At 34.0% G+C, this 20,324-nt stretch overlaps 1 protein-coding gene across 6 annotated transcripts in view; it reads left to right on the top strand.

Moving 5' to 3' along the window:
- The window catches only part of FUT8 (fucosyltransferase 8), a 138,716-nt gene extending 121,004 nt beyond the window's left edge, over positions 1 to 17,712 (top strand). For all 6 annotated transcript variants that reach the window (XM_042790589.1, XM_042790590.1, XM_042790588.1 and 3 more), the window contains 3 exons: positions 1,108 to 1,284; positions 8,355 to 8,505; positions 12,870 to 17,712. In XM_042790589.1, the coding sequence (XP_042646523.1) occupies positions 1,108 to 1,284; positions 8,355 to 8,505; positions 12,870 to 13,187 (646 nt within the window). In that variant the 3' untranslated portion in view covers positions 13,188 to 17,712. The remainder of the gene's footprint in view (positions 1 to 1,107; positions 1,285 to 8,354; positions 8,506 to 12,869) is intronic.
- The last annotated feature ends 2,612 nt before the right edge of the window (positions 17,713 to 20,324 follow it).

Here is a 20,324-nt window from a genome sequence, read left to right as displayed (position 1 = left end):
GAGAGGGTGCTTTCTGGATGAAGCTATTATATTTTAACTGTGCATAATACAAGTTGATTACAAGTACTTCTTCAGCATACTTGCCTACCTATAGTTGAACATGTATATAAAAGGGGGCTCGATAGAAGGCTTTTATCCATATCTAGTTATGTAATACAGAATTTCATTCCTGTAACTGCCTTACAGCTTATATTCCAGACACTTCTGTTTGGATCTTCTTTTCAAGTGCCTATAACCTTTACATTTGAGGAAAAAAGGCTAAGCCTACATTTTACATGCCACAGTCCACAACTAATTTTATTTTTGGCTGCACCTGAACATGATATGTGCCTTTCCCCTTCCTGCTGTTGTTTTCACTGTTGTTCCTTAGCAGTAACTGTGAATTGGAAAGGTCTGTGTGGGAAGATCCAGGGAGAAGGAAGGAAAGCACCAATGGGCAATAAAGAGCAGCTTGTGAAAGAAAGGTTTTACTGTCATGTGACGTGAAAAATCCTGCTGCTGCCGTATTAGTGCCTGCAAATACTGCTTCCTTTGCCAGAATTTTCCTTCAACCCTTAATCTTTCTTTTCGTAGGAGTACGCAGTAGGTCTGTCCAAATGTTAGTTGGCTTTTGACCATTGAGTCAGTAGACCACCACTGGCGGATCTGAAGAATTTGTTAGCTTTCAAGCAGATGGAGAGGATGCATTTTTAACTACCTTCATTCAAATCCTGCAGTGTAATTGTTGTCCCAATATATCCATGATGCAAATATTCTTATTTTGCTTTTGAACTGTATTGATCAAGCATTATCTAACTACCCCAGATAACTTAACCTGCACAAAAGGAATACCTTGTATTCTATAAGTAAATCTTTCATTCTTTTCCTTCACTTCCCCTTTGCCTTTCTCGCAAGATGATTATATTGCTTTCAAGAACAGACTAACAGATAGCTTAATGTCAGTGTGTCTAGATGGACATAAGTGAGTTTCAAACCTTCCTTGTTTTATGTGGGCATTCAATTTAATATGCATTCTAAAAGCATAGGCACGAAATTTAAAGTTAAAATTTCAGTCGTGAAAGTGAATTGCATTAATAAATTGAATTCCTAGTTTCTGCCTTTTTCTAGTGTTCACGTCCGAAGGACAGACAAAGTAGGAACAGAAGCAGCATTTCATCCCATTGAAGAATATATGGTACACGTTGAAGAGCGGTTTGAACTTCTTGCTCGCAGAATGCATGTTGATAAAAAAAGAGTGTATTTGGCTACAGATGACCCTTCATTGTTGCAAGAGGCAAAATCCAAGTAAGATGAATTATGTTTATATTACAGTTTGTTCATTCTGGTTAGCTTTACAATTTCGGACTATTATGTGTGCAAATCTTAGTATAATTTTTTTTTTGTTATCATTTCTGCAGTTAAGATTGCATTTCAGCTTCCAGTGATTTTGACTTTTCTCTCAGGTATTCTCTTTTTTTTGAAATTTTTTTTTTTTTCCCCAAGTCTGCTTTTCAAAGCTTAATGCTAAAACTCTGGAAGAGTTGAGCAAGATACCTGTGACTAAAAGCAAACCAATGTTGTAAAAAGGAAGTAAAAAAGTAAATAATAAATGCACCAAAATTCTTTTAGAACATCCATATTAAAAATAAATTATTCAGAAATACTGTAAACTAGTTAATGTATTAAGAAGTTTTACCTGTTCAATCAACACCTTTCTGTGAATAGTTGTCAGAAAAATTTTTACAAGTTGGTTGAAAAGCTTCTGATAACTCTTTCGGAAAGATTTCTGTATCGACAACTTAGAAGACTTTCACCCTACGTGTTGAATAATTTTATAGTTTGTCCTTAAATATATTCAAGATTCTTGATCTGTAACATTGTCTCTGTCCCTTTTTTGCTCTTTGTCCTCTTCTAGCTCTCCAGGACATGGGTGTAACAACCTACCCTAGCTGTAGGATATCCCAGCCTGTCATAGAAAATATAACTGTGTTCAAACCTGGAAATGCCAACTGTGCATTCATTTACTCCTAACATATGGCCTGTATTTTCCTGTAAAAACTCATTGTGAAGTTGCATGCTTTACAATGTGACACCGAGATGGCAAAACCTTCTGTTTAGTAAAAGAAAGCAGATGCATATGGAAGAATAATGTTCCATATTTAACTGTATCTTTCTTGGGTTATGGTGTTTATGGTATATAAACAATTTCACAAACGCTTATTGCCGTGACTATGGAAACTTGGATAAGTATTTCTGATGCATTGAATTTAAGCGTATTTGTTACCGAGTACAAGTTAGCATGTTTTCCTTTTGAGTACTGTTTATCTGTCTACTGAATAGCACCTATTTCTGTTCCCAAAATTTTATCTTCCTTGAGCAGAAGAATATGTATTTTTTCATTTAAGCAAGGAAATTAATACTTTTAAAAATCAAGGTAACTCAAAGGTGGCAGATTTTTGAACTGTTTTATTCTTGGTATACATGCTTGGAAAAATATATAAGATAACATACTGGATTACAGATTTTCTTTGGCATGTACGAGGTAAGCAGAAAATGTTATTTTTTAGTAGAGGAATTTTCGACATCATTGCAATCCTGTGTATTTCAATTGTGCTATTTCTATTTTTCTTTCATATCTACAAAGGGCTGCTGTTTAAAATTATGGAGTTTTGAAAAAAACTAAACGAACATACACAACTCCAGATGATGGCAATCTAATCCTTCCTTTTTTGTATATTTAGAGACAAGAACAGTAGCAGAAACAATTATGATAACATAACATTTAAAGTGCAAATCTGAACAGTGAAAAGACAGGTAATACAAGATTGAGGTTATAATATTTAATTCATTACATTGTCATAAATTAATTACTTTTTGTAACATAACAGAATTCAGTATTGCTGTAACAGTCTTAGTTATTTAATTTTTTTCTTTATGTTCAACTTTCAATCCTGAGCACTGTATACGTCAGCTTTGTTAATAATGAGATGCACTACCTATGTAAACATATCATCCCAAGTTTTCAGTAGCAACAAAAACTAATAGTAGAATGTGACTTGCTCAGTGAACCAATACTGAATTTTATTAAGCATTGCAGTTTCTGTGGCAGTTCAAGGTTCATTCGAAATCACACTTTTAGTGAAATATGATAAGATACAGTTCGTTAGTACAGCATTCATTTTATATGTTTTATTAATAAAAAGCCATAGAATCTGTAAGTACTAAAGAATTTTTTCATGTGTTGCTGCTGAGTTTTCAGGTCACAATTTACACTGAAGCATAATTTCCTAATCTGTACCCTACTGTTGCTTGCAATCCAATAGAAAGCATTCGAAATTTCCTGTGATTTCATAGAAGGCAGGATGCAATTTGATGTTTCAGCATTTAAGGGCATCTGAAGGCAGGTTAAGGTCAGGTTTGATGAATAAAGAAGCTTTTCTTCCTCTTCTTGTGAGGAGAACTACAAATTAGTTTACACTTCTGACAAAAGAGTTTTAGTCACATTGAACTACCAAGCTTTGGTAGAAAGAGCTCACATTGTACTGCAGTAGCTTATGTTGCAGTCATTATTTGGTGCAGTAATATCAGTGAGTACTAGATATAAGATGTCTCTTTACGTGTGTGATTGACTGTCAAGCAATGTTGACATTTAAAAAATGAGAATTTAACCAACATTCACATGAATGGGCACATTGTTTCTATTAAGAGAAGTATTTCAAACTATTCATAGTCATGAGAACAGAAATATTTTGATTGAAGTTTCAGAAACTTCCCTTGCAGTCAGATGTCTACCAATTGCAATTATAGTAGTAAAGATAGTGGAGTCAATACTCAGTTTGTAGAGGGGTTTTGTTTTCCAAAAGAAAAAAAAAAGTGATAGATTTTCAGAATTAGGATGATCTAGAACAACATGATTAGAGAGGAGCATGGTTGAGAGTTCAACAGCTGTAATGATTATGGGATTAAAGAACCTGACAACTTCTGGTAAGCAGAGGTCATGGTATTTGTCTTATGTAATTGATGTGTTAGGGATGGCATAAATTACTTGTTCTTTGCCAGATTTAGTAGTTTTCAAATACAAACTTCATTTTCTACTATATGTGTTTCTACTCTATAATATTATTTACAGCATCTTCTCTCTTTAAGGTAGAGTATTCCAAATAATGCAGCTGAACATGAATAAATTCTTAAGAAACCATATTTAATCAATTTCTGGTTTATATATGAATCTATGTAGGTCTCTTTCTCATGTATATGATCACTAAAATTCAACAAATGTGCACATTTCCTTTCAGGATTTTTACCTGTGAATTCATCTGTGTTTTGCTTTTTCTTTTTTCTTTTTTTTTTTTTTTCAGTATTTTGCCTCCCTCATGAGGTTTTTTCTTTTCAGCACTTATGAAGGCTTTTTTCCCCACCCTGTTTCACTGTTTATTTACTTCCACAATAGCAAGTTAATCTCTTTTCTCCCTGTGTACTCTCTGTATTTTAGCTGTTGCAGCCCTCCTCACTGCTGAGTCACAGTATGCCTGATATATAGAATTCAGTACGAGAATTCTTATGTCTTAATGAATCGCTTGTACGTTTTCCAATTCTTTTTTAGAGCAGGACCTCAACAAGCACATTCTTTCTTATTCCATCTGTTTACACACATGCTCGCACTCTTCTTTTAGAGGGAAGAGAACTTGCATTGCCTGTCCTGGACACTTCCCCAGTCCTAGCGGACTGAGAACAGGAGCCTGGGACTGGCCTTGGTTTGCACCCGCTGCACAGGGTGGCGATCAGCTGTAGTGACACAGCTAGTTGACCAGCTTCTGAAACCAACTGGAACTTGAAATAATCTCATAACTGTTTTTGGTCTCTATCCTTATCTGAGGCTGGTAGGTGCAGGAAGGAAAGATTTTGAACTATCCCTTCCCTACTTTCTTCTGGTTTCTTCTTTTCCTAGGGGGGAAAAAAAAAAAAAATCCTTCGTAGCATATATGTAGGTTTCAAGAGTTTATTAGGTATCTTTAGAAGAACAAGATATTATTTTTAGATATGTGGAAGAAATATGCTACATACATGTAGTCTGATACAAAGAAAACAGTATTATACCAGTTTGTTCTTTGATTTTATCTTCACAGCCTGGTCCTTTCCTGTTACAGAGAAGAGAATGTGTGGGTAATTTCTTTGGAAAGCTAGGGGGGATCCTACAAAAAACGGTATTTAGATGATTCTGTCAGTAAAAATATGACATCTTATTATTTATTATTCATTTACCACACGTTCAGGAACCTTAGTAATAGGATCATGCCTGAGGTCTGCTTAAAAAGAAAAAAAAAATTTCCCAAAAGCTTACAATAGAAGTATTACATTAATCATGATATAAATACAGATGGAAAAGGGAATAGAAGGAAGCAAGAGCTAACTAGAGAGATTTAGAAGCTTCATTTCCTTTATTCTTTATAGTAATTGTTGTAAGAATAGCTTTAAATAGAATCTAAAGCACTATCATGAGTGGGAAGGAGAATTAAACCTCACCTGATGCAGTGGGCCATATGTGGCTAAGCTGGAGAGGAGTATAGGCTTGGCCTTTTACTGTATTTTTCTTTATGCTCTGCTTTCAGCCTGTGTTGGAGACAGGATGGTGGGCTAGAAGATTCTTTGGTCACACTGAATATAGCTGCTATTATGCTCACATTTTAGGGTGTTTTAAAAGAAGCCTCTTTTTCCAAGCATGAATATAGCATTGTGTGTGAGTGACAATGTAAAAGTGCTTGTTTGAAAACTTAAATATGTGAGTAGCTAAATGCTGAACTTGGATTACTGGATTCTAAAACAGTTGGCTAGGTGAATTTGGATCAACTTTACCAAATGGAACTGAAGACCAGATTTGAAAGCGTCTCAAAACCTGTTTCCAGAATAAAGGAGGAAGGAAAAAAAATGAAATGTATGAATAAGAAATTGTGTAAATAATTCTGTTGTAGTTTTTTTTATTACTTGTTTTTTTACAATTTGTTTTGGTGTCCTTCATTTGTTATTAAACTGGTCTTTTGCTAATAAAAAGTCAGATTCTTCAAGAAAGCTTCTTTTGTCTCTACACAGCATATGGATTCTGATTTTTGAAGTCTGAAAGAAATGATTAATTTTAGCAGTGTTGCAGATGCCAAGAACTTTCAAAGGGATTTGCAAATATCTTTACTGTGTTCACTGTCCCTAGAGATGACATCTCCTGTTAAATGTTCTTCCTGTTGCTCCCCTCAGAGTTGTGTCACTGAAATAAGACTGATGCCCATCTCTGTTCCTCAGCTAGTTTTCACAGTACAGTATCACATATTTCCATTTGGTCCGTACTTTATTTTTTTTTCTTTAAAAAAAACAAATATGATTCGCACAATGATAAGAGAAATAAACTGTATCAAAAATACAGTGTTTTCATCTGTTGTATTTTGAGAGATGGTCAAATACTGACAAAAAAATGTTAGACTTGAGAAGATAAAGAAAATGATCTTTGTGATACAGTTCATCTTGAAAAAAACTATTTCTTGATCCATAATTTCTCAGAAGAGGTCTTACCAGTTATTCCAAATGAATAATATTTCCACCTTATTTTTCCTTTTTTTTTTTTTTTTTTTATTTTATTTGTTTGTTTTGTTTTGTCTTGTTTTAATGTAACATGAACTTCCCCTGACATGACCAGATACATCCTTTAAAGTTCTAATGCTATCTCTGGGAAATTTACCATACATATATTATTTTTTTGTTAGAGCAGACATAGATGTTTCTCTTGAGAACATAAAATTCTATTAAAATCGCTATGTAGATAAATAAAAATTCTTCCTCAAATGTGGAAGTTTTGTGTATGGCTTTTTGATTCACTCTTGAGATAAATTTCCTGATTTAGTAGTCATAGCTAGTGAATGTTATATGGAAAATACTGCTATATTTGCCCATTCCACTTTTGAAAACAGTTCTCCCATAGTTTTAGCATTAAAACAGAGTAAATTAGGCATATCCTTACAACAAATTATCATTATCATGTCTACCGTATGTCCAGAGTGTATGTACATGCTATGTTGTTGTATACAAGTACGTCTTTCCTTCAGTAACTTTCCAGCAACTTGGGAGTGTAAACCTTATTTTGAGCAATGTTTAGCACAGGATTGTGAGGCTTTGAAGCATCTAGTTACAGGTTTAAGTTATTGCTGCTCCAGCATTATGGCCTGCTCTATATTCTCATTTTCATTATTAAACAGTATAGGAATGATTAATTCTTACAAATGTAATATTAGCTGCCTTGCTATCTTATGTAATACATTGCTTTAGAATTACTATGAAGTTGTAAATTTTAAAAATAGATTTTATTTAAATTACTTTATAATTAGCCCTTTAGTTGAAATTTTGTAGTTGGCAGGTTAGTCACATGAGTTGCACTTCATGATTGAAACATAATTATTGTGTAACAGCAATGTAGTTATCATCTTTGTTGCAACTACCTGGAATTTTTCATATAAAACTTATTTTTTGTAGGAGGCTGGCTCAAAATTTAATTAATTTGTGCTACTTTTTGCAATTTATTTCAGGTTGCAGTTCCCCCGTAAAGAGTTACAAGTGTCTTGAGAAAGACCATTCTTTTTCAACATTTTTAAAAAAGAATTTTTTCTTCAAAGTCATTGTTACATGTTAAAAAACTTAATTTTATTTTTAAGATAATATAAAATAAGATTTTATATTTAAAATTTAAAAAAATTACTTATTTTAAGATATATCAAGAAAGGCATATTGACATGAAATTTTACATTATTTCCTGTTGACCAGTAAATTGCAAAATTTGTTCTTCATGTGGCCTTAATAACTGTGAAAGACTCTTTTTTTATTTTTAGTTAGTTTAGATTTGTTTATTTAATATGTCCCTTCTACAGGTGACTGATTTTCTTGCACAGTGTCATAATCAGTATCTAGTACAGAGTATGGTAATAAACAAAATGTAGTCTAGTAAAGGCACAATCCCATATTCTTTATAGTGGTAGAGCAAGTGAATAGATCTGAGTACAGTTCATGTAAAATCAATAGCATTAGCAGAATGTGGCGTATACTTCCTGGTAGTTTTTCACTTCTTTTACAGTGTCAAAACTCAGACAGACTTACAGCATCTCTTTATTTCATTTTCTTTTTTCTGGATAAAGAGAGGGCATGCTTGGAGGCAACAGTAACGTGCCAGTGTGTTCAGCAAAATTGTAATTCATTCCCTGTAAAGCAGAGACTTGTGTAAAAAAAATTAACAACCTTACCTTGCAGCAAAGATGATGCTTCTTAAAAAAAAAAAAAAAAAAAAAAAGAAAAAGAAAAATAGAATAAGACTTTGCTGTTAACAGTGTATTGTATTTTCACAGGTATCCAAATTACGAATTTATCAGTGATAACTCCATATCCTGGTCAGCAGGACTTCATAACCGATACACTGAAAACTCCCTAAGAGGTGTTATTCTGGATATTCACTTTTTGTCTCAGGCAGACTTCCTGGTCTGTACGTTTTCATCCCAGGTAAACGCAGTACAAATACAATATAGAGTATATGTACCAGTTCTGAATCTTAGTTTTCATCATGCTCATGTTATCTCGTTCTCAGTGCACTCTCATGAAAATTTCAGGGAAGAATTAAAGGCTCAGTATTCTATGTGAGCATTTAGAGGACCATAAGCACTGGTTGATTACTTCTCTTCAATTAAAGTTACTGGCTTAATAAAGACATTTGAAATAAGCAAGAAATCATATTAAAAGTGTTTGAGTTCTTTGTTTTGCATGAAGTTAGTGTATAACTTATATCCATCCATTTCTATGCAGCTTAGTTAAGGCATTTGAAATAAGTAAAAATAATGTTAAACATGTTTAACACTTACTAATTTTGCATAAAGTTAATATATAACTTGTATCCATCTATTCCTACACATTACTGTACTACAGTCCAAACATGTCTGCTGTTGGCTTAATTGATTGTGCAAATGGAGAAGAGTGAAGAAGGCAGACATTTAATTTCTTTTCAGTCTATTACATTTCTACCAATCCAGTGACAACGCAATAAATGTGAATTCTGACCACTGTAATCCATTGAGACATCTTGTTGCAGATAATTATATACTACAAGCTTCCTTTCTTGAGTGGTCTGATGAAGCAAGTTGGAGTCCATTACAAAACTGAATCATGCAGGTGTCATTGTTGGCATTTTCTTCATTATGTCATATTGTATATTAATTTCGTATATCATTTTAAAAGATCAGAAAGCAGTATTTTGTGTCTGATATGCTGATCCACCTAATTCAATTCCTGACAAAATATGATTAAAATCAAGCAGAGTGAATGTTTTTTACCTGCTGTTGTCATATATGCTCTTAGGTGACACTCCTGGTTAGGAAAGCAACTACAGATGGCAACAGATTATTATCATATGTGATTGTACTGTTACATGGAAGTGGATACAAAACTGAAAGTTAAATTTCATTTCAAAAATAAATGTTTTCCACAGCCTCAAATGTAGATTGTCTTCTGCACTGTAATGACAGTTAGATAGGTAACAAGCAAAATATTAATACTGATTTCTTATAATAAGAACAATAGTTGTTAATAACGTTACCATGGCAAGAAGACAGCAAAACCATAAAAATTATCCCTCAATCATACTTGTGAATATGCTTGTTTTTTCCACTGTTCACCAAACCCTGTGAAGAAAATTGTGTTTTATAGCATATTTAGAAGGTTATTTATATAGGCTACTTCAGACCAAGACATGAATAAACTCCAAAGTAAAAATCCTCACTAAGAAAAGCTTGTGAGGAGCTATCCACTTTTATAACAATTTTTGATTTAGTTGTATGTCTGCTGAATGCTTATCACAGTGAAAGAGGTAACCATCAGCTAAAACCTAGGGCTGTATGTCTTAAACACCACACGTGCGTTGGTGTAGAGAGAGTTCATTTTCTGAAAGAATAATTATGTGATCTTGGATAAAAACTTAATAAGCAATCTATAACATTTTCTGCTATTATTATATTCAAATAACTGTGTTAAAAGTGGTAAATGTTTGCTTTAAATAAAGCACTGGGTATAAACATAGAAGAAACTTGTTTAAATATAGGTACAAATGACTTGGACGGAATATATTATAATTGAATTGTAACTATTGGAGTAATTTCAAATGAAGAATATATGTTAAAATGCATGGACAGAGTTAAGGTGATACAGGTTGATGGGGACCTCTGGAGGTCACCTGGTACAGCCCTCTTCGAGGGGACCTTTGAGGTACATGGTGTCTCTGAGCTCCAGTCTCACTCTGTATCTCCTTGCATTTGACAATAGACACGTTTGCTGGATTACATCTTTGGTTTTCCAGAGTTGCAGAAAATTGTACTAAAGTCCAGGAATTCCTGTGTTAGACTGTTACTTGCAGTAGCTGGGACTATGAATTTGGTCCAACCATCTACTTAATTTATTCTGGGCAATTTCTTGTGCTTTAATAATTCAAATTCCTCAAAAATCGGTTAGCACCAGTTTTGCTCGTCATGCAGCAATGTGGATCTCTACAGTACTTTAATGTATTGGGGCTTTCTAAGGTCTTCTGCAGGTTTTTTCACTGTTCAGAAAGATTTCTCTCCTACGAGTTTGAAATTTTATCTTCTGACCTCTAACATTTGAGCTACTATCCCTCAATTCATTAATGAAATAAACAGTTTGGCGTTGAAGGTAAGCAAAATCAGGCTGTTAGTGACCATCTTTTGTCCAATCTGTATGAAGAGAAAGTAAGGATAAGAATGTAACCTCAATTCATTTCCAGTGTGATTTTGGACTTTCACATTAATCAATTAAATGCTGACTTCTTTCCATTTTCTTTTCCTTGCCAAAAAGAGACAAAATTTCAGTATAGAGCTATTAAGAGAAAATTACAGTATATGTGAATAGAATCAGGCGCTTTAGGAAGTCCCTTGTATTAATTCTTCTTTATGCTACCAAAATTAAATGAATACTGATATAAGATGAAGAATAGATACTTAATTAAAGTACTGTTGTTAGAGAAATTAGTGCCATCAAGTGATGTGGAGTCAAGGGAAACAACCTGCCTTGTCACTGTGTTTCAGCAACATCACATTAATTGAGATGTATAGAAAAGCCACATGGTACGTAGGTACACAAATCACAATACAGTAGCACATTAAAACAAAGAGCTTTTTTTGTCTCTTCAGTCTTCACTTAGATGAAATCGTAGCTCCCTCTGCCTGATGTATTTTTATTCGTAATCTCATTTCCTCTCATGACTTATTAGTCTTTGTATTTTGCATTGTACATGAATGTATACAGGCTGCAAAACAAGTGAATCTGTGAATAAAACCTGGAAGGCTGACTCTAACTGTAATTCTGTATGTTAGTTCTTTGCCTACTGTCCTCAACAGCTTGCAGTTTAGTTACTCCGTTTCAGTGCTACGAAGGAAAGAATTGCTGAGAGGACATGTATGTCTTATGTCAGGTATGCAGGACACTTACACTCACCAAAAAGCATTTCTACTAGTAGCATCACTACTCTTTTACAGAGTGTGTGTGGGTGTATCCTCTTCCTGGGGTGCACACGCATCGGAGAACAAAACATCAAAAACACAGAAGCTATAAAATAAATAACCTCTTACCAATGTATGGGTAATCAAATTTGTTTCTCTATTATGGGAGTATAACAAGTACTTCAAAATAATTAACTTCAGCCTGATCTTCTGAAAGATACTTCTGAAAAGTTACTTCAAAGATCAGATGGGGATGGATAAAAGGAAATCTATTGAATTTTTAAAGCAAATGCCTCTCTCAAAGAAACTAGAAATGTACAAATATGTCTTGTTTGAGTGATCAAAGTGCTATTCACCATATCTACAGAGGGAGGAAAGAAAAGTAAAATCAAGTTTTACTATATTTACATAGACTGGAAATTATGGAAAAGCTGAAATGCTTCTTCATAGTGAAGAAGTCCGCTGTATTGTTAGTTTATCAAGCTTACAGAAAGTCAGAGAAAGATACATTAATGTAGATTAGAAGTCAGAAAGGTCACAGTAGCCAAATCAGACACCTGACAGAAGAGCTTTCTAGCCCACTGTTGAAAAGAGCTTTGTTTAATATAGTGGCAGCCTTTTGTGTTGCTGGCAACTCTGAGAGATACAGCGTGATTCTGATGTGGGCACCTGTTTTCAGTCTGAAGAAAATTCCCTTCATAAAATGTGAAACAATGACACTTCAAAATGCATCTTTCTCCTCACCAATATCATCACTGTCTGCTGGAATTCAGTTTCATTTAGTTGTCTTCCAAGTTACCAACAGTCATAATTCTGTCACTGTTCTAATATTAACAGCATTTTAAAGCCTTGGACTTCTGGAACTGCTTGATTATGAAAATTGGAGATTCCTTTAGAAAAGTAAATGTAAAGCCTCATTATTGCAGAATAAATTTTGAAAATGTAAGTTCTGAGGTTTCAAAGGGAAATAAAATACAGTTTTTATTAGTAGTAGAAAAGGGAAATGATTTTGCTTTTATATTTGATTGGCTACATTCATTTGAAAAAGGAGGATGGCTTGTGTTCATCTAGACGTTTCCAATTCTTACTGAAAATTAGCCTGTTCTGATTATTTTTGTATCTTTTTATTTACCAAATCTGTTCACCAGAGTATGAATTAAAATGCTTCTTGTTAGTAAATACGCAGGTTTTTTGTTTTGGAGGATTTTTTTGATTGTGTTTGGTTTTGTTTTTTTTTTTTGACCTGGACATTCCAAAACTTGATCCTCCTGTGAAATTTAATTGTTACACATTGTTTGCTGATTTCTGTGATATATTGCAGGCATATACACTATTTATGACTTCTCTTCTGTTTTTATTTCTAAGGTTTGTCGAGTTGCCTATGAAATTATGCAGACATTGCATCCAGATGCCTCAGCGTATTTCCATTCTTTGGATGATATCTACTATTTTGGGGGACAGAATGCTCACAACCAGGTTGCTATTTATGCTCATCATCCACGAACTGCTGATGAAATTCCTATGGAACCTGGAGATATAATTGGAGTAGCTGGAAACCACTGGGATGGTTATTCAAAAGGCATCAATAGGAAATTAGGAAGAACAGGCCTGTACCCGTCCTATAAAGTTAAGGAGAAAATTGAGATGGTCAAGTATCCGACATACCCAGAGGCTGACAAGTAGATTAAAAGGAAGACGTTCAGCAGTAATTTTCAATTTTGATTGGTTTGAACCAGTCAACACACTAACTAATGGTTTATATGGGATTTGTATTTGCATTTTAACATGCAGTTAAAATCAAAGCCTTTAGCAATGAAACTGGATTAAGAAGCTGAGAAGAAATGGATGGGCTACTCTCTGAACTTACTCTTAAACATTTTTTTGTTATATGCACTCTCACACATGCACACACAAAACCACATACAACAAGAAAACTGCTGTTTTTTACTTTTTGTCTCTTTTCAGAATTTGTCCCAGTCATTAGTCTTACGTGAGCTTTGGGCTCTTTGCCATTAATTGACAATAATGTTCAGATTTATAACACTGCCGCATTGTGTAATTTGAGTGACATGAACATATTTTGTATGTGCAAAATTGAAAACATGGTGCCTATATTTGAAAAATTTGTGACCTTTTTAGAAGAGCCATGCCTGTTTCACAATGGGCAAGAGTCAATCTTCAACTGGTGTTAGCGTGACCACTGAACTTGCTTCAAACAACAGATTAAGATTTCAGACTAGATTTCTTTACAAGTTTATTTTTAGCATTCCATTGATTACTTCTCATCATTAATAAAATAAAGGATACATCCAACAATAAAATACTCACTGTCTATTAGGAACTTTTGTGAAACAATGCCATGAACAGGTTCTTTAGTACTGATAATGTTTCTGGACATTGCATTTGATTGAAAAAAACCTCCCAAACAAACCACCACCCCCCCCAAAGGAAAAAGTAGCTGGAGTTTCACTGAATTTTTAAACCCTCATTGTGTATTATAACAACTGCTTAGTGGCACAGTGTTTCTCAGTTCTGTGGACTGGGTTTCAGCAGGATGACTTCAGTAGCTCAATTTCTTACATTTACTCTCTAGCACTGTTCTTTTATCTTCTGTGTTTCTCTTCCAAAAATATTTTTTTTTAGGGTATTATAGATGTCCATTTATCATCTTGGCATTGGATGTCATTACTTTTAGTAAAATACTTGTTATCCCATCTATAGAACCCATCAGTCTAGAGTACTCTAAAAAAAAAAAATCTATCAATTTACCCAAAAAATAGTAGATTCCAAGAAAAGATACACGAAGATGATTTTTTTATGCATGACATGAAATTGTTAGTAATTCTTAGTGTGTTGAAATCTGTTGCTAGTCTTCTCTCTAATAAGAAAAGAGATCATTTACAAAACAATTTTACAGACAAATTTTTTTATTTGGGGATTGTGTATATATATATTCTAAAAATGTACAAGATATCAAGAGATTATTTACAAATAGAAAGAATATTAATAGCGTTTTACAAGTTCTAGTGCAATCTAATCTGGAATACTGGAAGTGCAGAAAATGTTTACTGTTCAGACACTGAGAAAACGCCACATGAGTAAAGATAAAAAAAGCATGGCTGGTTGACCTTAACAAAGCAAAAGTTAAAAGTATATTTAATTATTTTTATGTATAGAGCAAGGACAGCATTGACACAGCGAATGGATGCACTTGACCATGAATAAATTTTAGGCTGAAAAGTAAGAGGAAGTCTCTGGTGGTGTGAAGTTCAGCAACAGTCTTCCAATTGAAATAGTGGTGAGTTAGATGGAACTTGATTGGTATGTAAAAGACTTAACAAAGTAGTTATCTCTGATATTACTTGCAGGACTGATCCTGTAGACACCTTTCAATTATGTGTTCCTCAACTGAAAAACTATTTTGTGTCTTGAAAAGGAATAACAAAATCAAAGTTGAAACCTGCTGTAGAAAAAAAAAAAAAAAAAAAAAGATAAATTGCCTGTTAGTAGTATTAAATATACATATCAGTAAAAATGAGCATAGATACCAAATGGGATTTAAAGACACCTTGAAGGATAAAGGCAAATGAGTAAGAGTGTCCAAGATATGCTGGAGACAATGAATTTTTATGACTAACAATGGCTAGAGTTTACCTGGTGTTTCTGTATTTTGGAACTGCTAAGGAAGCTGTTTGTTTCCTGTCTAAGTGATTCTGATAAATTTTCCACTAACTTAGCCAGATATGTGGTATTCCAGAGGCATAAATGTAGGCTAAATTATAACCTTTTTTTAACTTCAATTTGAATTGTACATATAAAACTATTGCTGCTTTCCTTTTAAACTTGGGAAAAAAAAAATCCAAACCCACAAACATTTCTTCCTCAAAGATTAGATCAATGCATTTTATCTTTGGGAAAACTAATTTAATTATTTCTTCACAAATACTATATTACCTATTTGATATTTATAAATTTTGAAAATGTTTTATTTTTGAAGCTTTTTACTTACAGCTTCAGAGCTCATCATTTCCAGCTTATTTCTTAGAGTGTAATGCAAAAATAGTTTTGATAAATGAATTAACATATGAAAATTCCTCCATAGTCAGGTAACTCAACTGAAAATATTACTAAAGAAGATAAATAACAGAACATCTAAGATGAGCCCAAAGGGAAGAGCAGATCTTCTGATGTAGTAATGAGAGAACCGAAATCACTGATATTATAGAAGACATACCTATGTAACGTGACAATTCCTCAACAGACTATATCTGACAAAATACTGGTAAAGCACATGTGCCTGCTTACATATTCTAAGTACCTAATGAATAATTAGCTCCTCATCTTTGAGAAAATGATCATGAAATGGTATGAAATTGTAAAATTATTGTTAGAAATGTACTAATGGAATTGCTATGACCTTATTCCCCTGGGCCGTGTGATCCTCTAGTGCTTATAATGCAGCACTTCTCAGAGGAAGAAGCCTAGCAAGAGACTGCTTACTAGATGCATCTGTTTCTAGAGATTAGTTTCCTTTAAGACTACCAGTTAGTTACGTCTTGGAATCCTGGGACCCTGGGATATTAAAACTGAATTTGGTTTATATTAAACAAAATTAATAGTCGAGACTTTATTCTCAGTTACAGTGGAGTCCAGGTAGTATGGAAGGATCCATGGGTAAATGAAAATGAGACCCTCAGATTTTTTTCGTAGCTCACAGAAAAGTAAAACAACCGGAAATAAAAATTTTGTCTTAAATACCTGAAAGAAAGCAAAATCATTTGAAAGTTGTGAACTTGTTAAGATACTAGCCAGAATGCTTGCAAGCAAGCAAGTATACACTGTTTCTTACACTTGCCTTGTAGTTCTGCAACAATCCAGTCATGTAATTTTTGCCTCATACCAAACCACCATGTCTGACATCGTAAAACAAAGACCGCCCTCCTGCTCTCTTAAATAAGCTAATGTTTAATTAAATATTTCCTTTTTAAGAAGCATTTGTGCGTGTGTGTGTGCGTGTGTTGTGTTCATGAAAAAAGAATATGAACAGTACTCTTTCCTTCCTTGCTATTTTACATTATCGTTGTCACATTCTCTGTAATAACTTACTTGCCAGGTAAATGTAGTCTCTGGAAACTGATTATTCTCTTTGCTTTTTACCAGATGGGCTAGGAAATTTATTCTGGGTAGTTAACTAGTCTTCTGTGACATTGGTACATCTGGAGACTGGGTTCATCATCAACAGTTTGTTGCTACCACTGCAATTACCCCAGCTTGAGTTCTGTCCTTGATTTTCAGTCCAGCCTAGAGTCAGATGCATGGGATTCCCAAGCCTCCTCTACCAACATCCTCTCCCTGTGAACTGCAAATTATTATGGATTTGTTCATGAAGGATGTTTTCTTTCAAAATTTTAAAATAGTTACCTTCAGAGAAGTCTTTTGTCTACCCCTTCTACCACTGATTTTTAAGGAAACTTGCAATTACCAGAACACTTTCTCTCCTTTACCCATTTTTCAGAAGAGAGAACTGATAATACCTTTCTTAGGGAGAGATAATCACAATGTGGAAGTTTCCTTAGTAATGGGTTTTATGTTACTTTGGTATGCAATTATAAAATAAGAGTCTGGTCTTCTGAGCTAGGAACATAATAGAATATAAAATAGAAAATTTTCATTACAAATTCTTGTTAAGGGGAGGGAGATTTTCCTTCATGCCGGTGGAGTAGCACCTACCACTTGGAACTTTTTCAAAACAGTGAATTGAACTTTTGGGTTTTTTTCAGGTCATAAGTTTCTTTGCAATGTAATATCTCAAATATTTGAAGAATAAAGGTAAAAATAGTTTGCTTAGTTTGGGAGGTGGGAAGGAGAATCTACTAAGAAGACATTACATTGTACTTTTAATTTAAGTTGCTGTATCAGTTTATAAAGCCACAAATAAAACCTTTTAGTGCTGGGTTAAGGACCTCTGCCAGCAAAATATTTAAAAGAAATACTTAAAATTTGTAACACCTCTTCTGATTTTGCCTAATACCAGTTCCTGTCATGTGTATAAACATCATGCTGGTCGTGTTCTGATCATATTCTGATCGTATTCTGACAATATTAGTTTCATTCATATTTTGGTGGGTTGGAAGCAGGCTGTCAAAAGGCACAACTTTGTTTGGTTTTCTTATTGTGTTGAATTAAAAATGCATTTAAAACTCAGAAAGATTCAATTTTCCTAAGGTACCACTAGAATTCTAATTGTTGTTTACAGATTTTTGTCAAGGTCCCCTATATGTACCTGCAATCTTATTGGGAGCAAGACTGAAGCAATACATAAATATCAGCCACACACAGGTTGGGTTAGACTTTATAGTATTCAGTTCATTTCTAAAAAGCATGAAATGTGGCACTGCATGATACAAATATGAGGACAGTATAAAATTTTCAAGCTTGCAAAAAGAATTGCTAGTCTGTTTGCCTGTGTCACTGTGTTCACTGTGGATGAGATTATTTCAGAACCAAAGCACATAAGGCAGAGGTCTTCCAGCATTACTATAGGCATCTGAGAGTTCCTTCCATTGATGTGTTTGCTGGTCTTTACCCTTTTTGGTATCATGTATAAATATCTAATAATGCTAATGAAGTTTGCTATTCAGTGGATCCTTTTGTTATTTTGTATGCTCGTTTCCTTTGACTCAACTTGTCAGCAGAATCATATTGCTGCTGCAATTCAAGCAAGCTTGGATTAATGCAAAGGCATGCCAATTGTTTGCACCAAAATGTCAGTAAAGTTGCTCAAAATTAACTTCACGCTCTTAGGCTGACTTCTAAGAAGACACTGTTGAGGGAAAGAACTATTTCTTCTGGACTATACTGCACATGTTGTATGATTGCTGACACACACATGTACTGGTTTTATGTTAAGTTTTGCATGATTTTTCCACTTTATACAGACTCAAGATTTTGGTTTTATTTTAGTATATTTATGAGGGGTTTTCTTGAAAGTGGTGAGACAAAGTCCCAACTATCCTACATTTTCTTCAAGAAGTATATCAGACCTCACCCTGTTTCCTCTAATTATTTTAAAGATATGCTCCAGTCACACCATTTTTGTAGATTCATCTGAATTGACATTTCCTGAAGACTGATATTTTTATGCTCCTCCATTACCCCTACTGCCCATTTGTATCGAAGCCTGATCTACCATGATTGTATGAACCTGCTTCAAACCTTCCTGCTTAGTGTGTTTTGATTTTCTTGCTGAGTGGCTAGTGATCATTACTTGACTAGTAATCCAAGGGAGAGAAAGTGTCCATATTTCATCTTTCATAATAACATGTGAAGTTACATTTCTTGCAGGTTATTTTTTTTTACAAAATGCATTTTTGTATTTTCCCTAACTGGTATAGTTAAGGATTCAAAGAGAAAACATAATCAGATGTGCCTAATAAGCATTTAGGAGTCTTACAAGGCACTGAAATTCCTTATCTAATAAGATTTACAGCTTGCACCATGGCAAGTTTCTTGACCAGGTGAAAGATGTATTCTCATAGCATTCTCTATCCATTTTTGGCTAGCAATTGTTACACACTAATGCCTGCAGCTTAGTGCACAAGCAGTAGGGACACAATGTGAAGACAGGACCATAAGAGACAGGTCATTTTCTTCTCTTCAGTCCTGGAATCCTTTATTTTAGCTTAGTTTTAGTGTTCTTGATTTCTTTCTTTGGCATTTTTTTTTTATATAATACAGCTGCACAATTCTCAGTCGCTCAGCTACAATTAGAGCCACAAGAATGTTACTTCTCCGCTGTGAGAATCCACTGACTATAGAGACTGCTGTCCAATTTGGCTGTCTACAAAAGATCTGTCTCTTAAAGAAGACAAGTATGTTTGCTGATATCTTTTCAAACACCAGCCACCTGGAAGAATAGAAGGAGACCAAAACCCAGGATGTTCTGCTTTCTTTGTGAATGAGAAGGAACCGGGCATCTCTTATGTCCAACCAAGATGCTGGAAAGTAATTGACTTGTTGATGGGAATAGTTGTTTGCTTCATTACTTCAGCTTATTGCTGGAGAATGAACTGTGATAAGTTTATAATTTAAAAATCTGTTGTCACTTTGTAACATCTATAAAATTTTATTTGTTTTCACTTAAGAATAAAATTGTTATACATGAAGAATAAGTTCAGATTTGTGGGGTTAAAGTGACGTTTTTTCTTCTTGCCTCAGATGGAGTTCATTGTGTTCTAACCTTAAAGTGATTTTTACTTATGACCAAACTTCAGTTATTCATCAGATAGACAAATCTTATTAGGCTGGGTTGACCATTTTTTAGTCTGTGTGTCACTGGAGGTTATACAGAGGCTAACACTAATGAGCCTTCACATAATAGATTTAGGATTGATGGATTTGTTCACTTAATTGTTTTATTCTGTTTATCTACAACAGAAAAAAAAATATTAAAAAACCCTGGTTAGGATGTATCTGCCTGCTCAAAGTGTATTTCTGTAGGGCTGCTGATGTATTATGACTACTCTTTATTACACTGATTCATATTATCTCATGATCTCACATTTCTGAGTGTGGTGCTCGTTCCTTTTGTCCAATGTTTAGATTATAAGATTTATGATCCAGGAGCCTCCTTTTTTTGGTGTTTCCACCTCTCTTGTCACAGTGGGATTCTTGTCATTCAGTAGGATCCCTAGACAGTACAATAATGTGAACAATGATAGTAGTCATAAAATGGGTTAATCATTTCATCCATAATGCTAAATTCAATATGATTTTGCAGTGTTTGCTTTTATTCCTGTTGCATTAATATTTTCTTTAGTT

The sequence above is a fragment of the Tyto alba genome, unplaced genomic scaffold (assembly GCF_018691265.1).
Source record: "Tyto alba isolate M040663 unplaced genomic scaffold, T.alba_DEE_v4.0 Super-Scaffold_18, whole genome shotgun sequence".
Lineage (NCBI taxonomy): Eukaryota > Metazoa > Chordata > Aves > Strigiformes > Tytonidae > Tyto > Tyto alba.
Note: the sequence above shows the minus strand (reverse complement) of the source record. Positions and strands in the feature narration are given on the sequence as shown.